Source organism: Erigeron canadensis, chromosome 3, assembly GCF_010389155.1.
Source record: "Erigeron canadensis isolate Cc75 chromosome 3, C_canadensis_v1, whole genome shotgun sequence".
NCBI classification, from domain to species: Eukaryota; Viridiplantae; Streptophyta; class Magnoliopsida; order Asterales; family Asteraceae; genus Erigeron; species Erigeron canadensis.
Genome location: NC_057763.1, coordinates 33,929,714 through 33,935,713, shown reverse-complemented (window position 1 = coordinate 33,935,713; position 6,000 = coordinate 33,929,714). Strand labels below are relative to the sequence as shown.

The following is a 6,000-nucleotide window of genomic DNA, read 5'->3' as shown; positions in this document are numbered from 1 at the left end:
AAAAAAAATTAGGGAAACTTTTTCTATTAATATAATAATATATTTGGATAATGATTATTAGAATTTTTAATTTAAAACTAAACATAAACGAGAGTTAATTTGATAAAATCGAGCGATATGATTGGTAAATAAATCATTAGTTCAATTGTCTTTTTAGTATATATTAAAATTAAAATTAAGATTAAGATTGTTTTAATATAAGTTTTTTCAATTCAGTTTATTACAGAAAAACGAGCTTTGACCAACGAGAGTATCGCTTATAAGAATATCAAAACGTCTCCCGGAAAGCAACTTTGGTATTGGTTCACAATGAACAATAGGTGAAATCTAAAATTTTTTTTTTTTTGGTATGTTGTGGTTCTAACTTCTAAGTTCTAACCATTTTTGTGATTAATGATGAACTATGAAACGCATATGAATACATGTACAGCTGATATACCATGAAAAATGAAATGAAACTAAGGTGTTAGTATTCAACTATTTCAAGCAATTAAATTACAATTTCCAATATTAAGAAACATGAGTAAACTCCTGTTCTATTGCTTCTTCTAACAAATATTGAGATTGGTCCATCAAATCAGGACTTAATCTAAACATAAGAACACAAAATTCCATTTGGTTAAGAGCACCATCTCCATCAAAATCACCTTCTTTCAACATACTCATAATATCACCATCGCTCAAATCTTGTAAGCCCAAAACCGACGAATTCTTCTTTAAACTTTCGAAAGTGATGACGCCTTTTTCTTGATCCATTAGTAAACGAAACCCGTTACATAGCTCTTCAATCAAACCATCCCCTCCTAACTTGTCCGCCATTATAGGTAAGTAATCTTGAAACACTTGTGGGCTTTTTGTTGCCATTGAGAATGCAGCAGACATATGAATTTTTAATATTTGCGATTGATATATAATAGTAATGATATTGTTTTGATATGAAATGAATGAGAAAATGATTGTATAAATAGAAGTATAAATATAAATAGATATAGGTTCCGGGAAAGTGGAGAAAAGGCCAGCGGTGGTACAGCAGAGTTAGATATCACGTATTGTTTTGATTTAGTTTCGTGGAAGGTCTGTTTTTAACTTTTTAGTTTTGTTTGTTTATAAAATAAAATGGTTGAAGGACAATGTGACAACGTATCATAAAAGGTTGTGGGCGTAGCCGGCACCTAATTTGGTCCCCATGCTACACATGACTCTATTCTAGACCCTTCCATATATATGTCAACGCAAACATTAAACATGTAACATTTTCTATTAATTTAGTAGTTTTTTCCCCCTCCTTCTAACTACCACAAGGATATTATCTTCTGAAAATAACAAGGTAAATCACAAGTTTTGATATTATATCGTTCAATAAAGGAAGTCATGTTTTTTGTTCTAAATTTTGTGTTAATTACAGTCTTAATCTTGATCAAATCCAATGTAAGTTAGTGGTTATCGTGTTGAAATTTTTATCGCAGGTCTCAAATTCGAATTTCACTAAATAATAGTGTTCACTTCTAACCAAGTCAATTGTTTATGTCTACTACATTATAAATCATTTGGTCCCGTCAATTTTTTTCAACTTTCAACCACTCATTTTCATCTCTCTCATCAAATCTAAACCATTCATTTTTTTCCCTCTCTTCCATAAATCATTTTATTACTCTAATTCATTCAAAATCTTTTATCTCAAAAACCGTACATCGATAAATTATAAAAATTATATAGGTGATTCTTAAAATTTCATGCTCTTTCACTAGAGAGGTTATTCGATATACTTTCGACAAAGTTTTAAATCTGAGGACGGAGCCCGTACAACTAAGGCTTATGGCTATCACACTTATGACCTATTACCTCCTATAACCTATCACCCTCAGCATCTCACTGCCACAACGCGCGGGTACTTTCTCTCGTATGTATTATTCCTCTCCACCGTCAATCAGTCATGTGTTAACTGTTAATATCTAGTTACTAAACTAATCACGTTTATCATTGTACTTATTATCTCAAGGCGTAAGTATAGTAATCTTAAAATTTGGTTGTAGGTTGCCATTGATGTAGATAGATTTAACCAAAAAATGAATAATGATATTGATTTGATATTGACATGATATGATATTGAAATGATGAGAAATACCAAAACACATAAATAGAGTGTCTAGTTAGCAAAGGAAAGAAAAGCCTTCGGAAGACAGCAATATTATTATAACAGAGTTGAATTCGCGTAAAATAGTTTCCACGAAAGGTCCTTTTAATTAATTAAATAGATTGTAAATGTTAAAAAAGGTTGGAAGCAGCCGGCCATTTTGGTCCCCTCACTAGATCACTATTACGTAAAACGGTACAATATCTATATATATTCTAAATCTATACTATCCATATATATTTTTATATTTCTATATCTACACTAAGCATCAACACTACCCAAAATTCCTCTATTATTTATTCAATAATTTAAACATTTCTACCTAATATACCTATAATAACGAAATAATTTACAACATAAACCTTTCAAAATTTTAAAATAACCAAACAACCTCCTTTAACATCAATTAGTTGCCGCCCCTACCACCCGTCACGGCTGCACCCGTCACCGCCAACACCCTCGCGCCACTACTATTATCGTCGCCGTATTGCGCGAGTATATGACTTGTACAACATAAAATATATGTATGTACTCTTTTAAGACCAGTTGATCGACATGTTGATCATCTAGTACTAAGGCGATAATGATTGAGACACTAAAAGCCGTCGTACGGGTAAATGTGGTCAGCCCATAGTGACTCCACCACGTCAAAACTTGCATATAATTGACCTCGATAGATAAATTATTGATTGGTAAATTAATTAACGTGATGGATCCTGAAAAACTATATCCATACAAGCTGAAGCGGTCAAAGGTCAACCAACATGCTAGACTTGATGACTAGTATTAGATAGTTAATTGAAACACTTAAAGAACATAATCATAACGATAACACAAATAAAAAGAACTAAACTATCAACTGGTGTAATTTCAGCAGATGGATGGTGCAGCAATATTTCTTCTCTTGCTATCATTCCATATATTTCACAAAATTTACACTATTGAACTTGACATCATTTCGAACTCACATATTTTGACAGACAAAGACACTTTGGTTTCAAGAACCAGGATTTTTGAACTGGGATTTTTTCGACCAGGTGGCTCTGCGAACAGCTACATTGGTATATGATACAAGAAAATCGATGTTAAAACGATAGTTTGGGTCGCCAATAGAGACTACCCTCCCCCCAATACATCACTAATTTGTGCTAAGAGTTGTTGATCCAGGAATTCTTGTCCTGTCCAGCAATACAAGCACAATTTGGTCATCCAACACAACGATCACATCACAGAACGCAACTGCAAAGCTTTATGACACCGGGAACCTAGTCTTAATGGACCAACAAAATAAGGTTCTCTGGCAGAGTTTTGATTATGCCACCGATACACTTCTTCCTGGCATGAAGTTAGGAAGAGATTTCTTAAGGGGCATTGAATGGCATCTATCCTCATGGAAGAGTAGTCACGATCCAGTCTTGGGTGGATTCACTTGGGGTGCAAACACACGTAGTTATCCCGAAAACAACTAAGACAAGGTGAGTTGGGAATATTCCGAGGAGGACCATGGAGCAACCAACGGGTTAGAGGGTATACCTCCGCCACGACTTCTACATACAAAGTAGTTATGACTGAAAAAGAAGTGTCTTTTTGCTTATAATGTTGAAAACAGTTCTATCCTATCTAAGATCACCTTGAGTTCTTCTGGGGAGCTAGAATTTTCGGAATGGTTAGATGATGATAAAAGTTGGCATCTTAGCTTGCCATTACCAGTAGATTTCTGTGATACATACAACGTCTACGGTGCTTATGGGAGTTGTAGCGTTAATATGGTCCAACATTCTTGTGCTTGTTTGGATGACAAAAGATTTGTCCCCAGAAATCAAACGGGTTGGGAAACAGCTAATTGGTTAGATGGTTGTGTTAGGCCAACACCATTGGATTGCAAAAATGGGTCAGAAGGGTTTAAGAAGTACTCTAATGTAAGATTACCAGATAGAGAGAGTACCTTGTTTTATATAAACATGACTTCGGAACAGGCTTAAAAAATTGTAGTCGTATGGCATATGCAAATATCGATACGAGATTCGAAGAAAACGGCTGCTTGCATTGGTTCGATGACCTTTTAGACACCAGAGTCTTCCCCCAAGGCAGTATCGGCCTGGATCTTTTTGTAAGAATGGCTTCCTCTGAATTAGGCATTACTAAATAAGTTGCTGCAATATAGTGCTTACATGCTTTCAAATTAATGTTGTTCATATGCTAATATTACACAGTTGATCAATCAAGTTTCAAAAAAGCAGGGAGGAGCAAAAATTAAAATCATCTTACCTGTAATCTTTTTGGGGGTTCTTATAGGCCTCATCTCTACATGGCTGTGGTATGCACGGAAGAAAAGAAATCATATGCGAATGCTGTGGGGAGGTAAGGAAATTCCAGCCTTTAATAGTAGAGTCTGACAGAAAACAGAAAAAAAACAGAATAATTGAACAAAATGCATATGTTGCAGATTCTTTCACTTTAAAGTTTTTTGTATTTCGAATGAATTGGAGGATCGTTGCAGGTCTCCAAAAAACAGGAAGAAGACATTCGCCTACCATTGTTCAGTTTCTCTACAATTGCTACAGCTACTGCCACTTTTTCAACTGACAATATACTTGGAGAGGGTGGATTTGGACCCATCTATAAGGTAACTAATGAAAAATAAACAATAGAGTGAATCTACTCGATATAAACAAGTGGTTTATAAAAAAGGTACACATGATTGTTAGTACTGAAGTTTGTGAAGTTACTCGCACTGAAAAATGGTGATTTACAGGAACTGATAGAAGAAGGGCTAGAGATTGCAGTTAAGCGGCTCTCCAAGACTTCCAACCAGGGAGATAACGAGTTCAAGAATGAAGTTCTTTGTGTTTCAAGACTTCAACACAGAAATCTAGTAAAACTGATAGGCTATTGCATAAAAGAAGATGAGAAACTATTTATCTATGAGTACATGCCAAATAAAAGTTTACACTCGTATCTATTCAGTGATCGAGGATCATATATGCAAACTCACATTAACATCTATAATACTCAAATCAGGAACTATCTAAACAAACTAAATAACAAAACAAACATGATGGCCAGATGAAAACCGAAGCATGCTCCGTGATGGACACAGCGGTTCAACATTATTAAAGGAATTTCCCGGGGACTTCTCTACTTACATCACAATTCACGATTAAGAATTATCCATAGAGATCTTAAAGCAGGTAACATTCTACTAGATCTGGACATGAACCCTAAGATATCAGACATTAGCCTAGCTAGATGTTTTGGAGGAAACGAAACCCAAGCAAAGACACAGAGAGTTGTTGGAACACAGTAAGCCATTAAACTATTCCTTACTCCATGCTTTCTCTAAGCTTTATAAGTACTTCACTAATAAACATCCCGATGAGCTCAAAATATGTACAAGGCGGTGTTGTCTCAAAAATGCCATCTGTAGTTTGGATGTTGGATGATGAGGGTGCACTTCCACAACCTAAGCAACCAGCATTTTTCACTGGAAAGGATTCACTTGTAGTCAAATCTTCAAGCAACAATACATAGTAAATTCAATCAATGGCTTAACCAATACACAATTAGATGCTCAATAGAAAGCTTAAGGGGGATCTTTTTGGTTCATAATATGTTTTTGAAAGGAATGAAGTCTGTTAAAGGCATTGGAACACATTTGGTTTAACAAATTATTAAATTAATTTTCTTTCTTTTTGTGTGTGTGTGCTTGTTTGTTGCATAAAAAATCTGAACCGTAATTTTTTAAATAAACAGCTAAATACTCCAAATAGTAGTAGTGAAGTTGAAAGGGTAAATCTTTTCTAATCCAAATAGAAAGCTAACTTAGGGGTGCGTGTTTTGGTTCATAATATGTTTTCGAAACAAAA

At 34.6% G+C, this 6,000-nt stretch overlaps 1 protein-coding gene across 1 annotated transcript; it reads right to left on the bottom strand.

Moving 5' to 3' along the window:
• Positions 1-448: 448 nt before the first annotated feature.
• LOC122592317 (calcium-binding protein KRP1-like) lies at positions 449-1,084 on the bottom strand. Its single transcript, XM_043764521.1, has one exon. The coding sequence runs from the start codon at positions 880-882 to the stop codon at positions 511-513; it is 372 nt and encodes a 123-aa protein (XP_043620456.1). The 5' UTR covers positions 883-1,084; the 3' UTR covers positions 449-510.
• Between the last annotated feature and the right edge of the window lie 4,916 nt (positions 1,085-6,000).

Bases quoted from the DNA above. Each gene is read 5' to 3' on its own strand.
- LOC122592317 (XM_043764521.1), bottom strand. From the start codon at position 882: ATGTCTGCTGCATTCTCAATGGCAACAAAAAGCCCACAAGTGTTTCAA.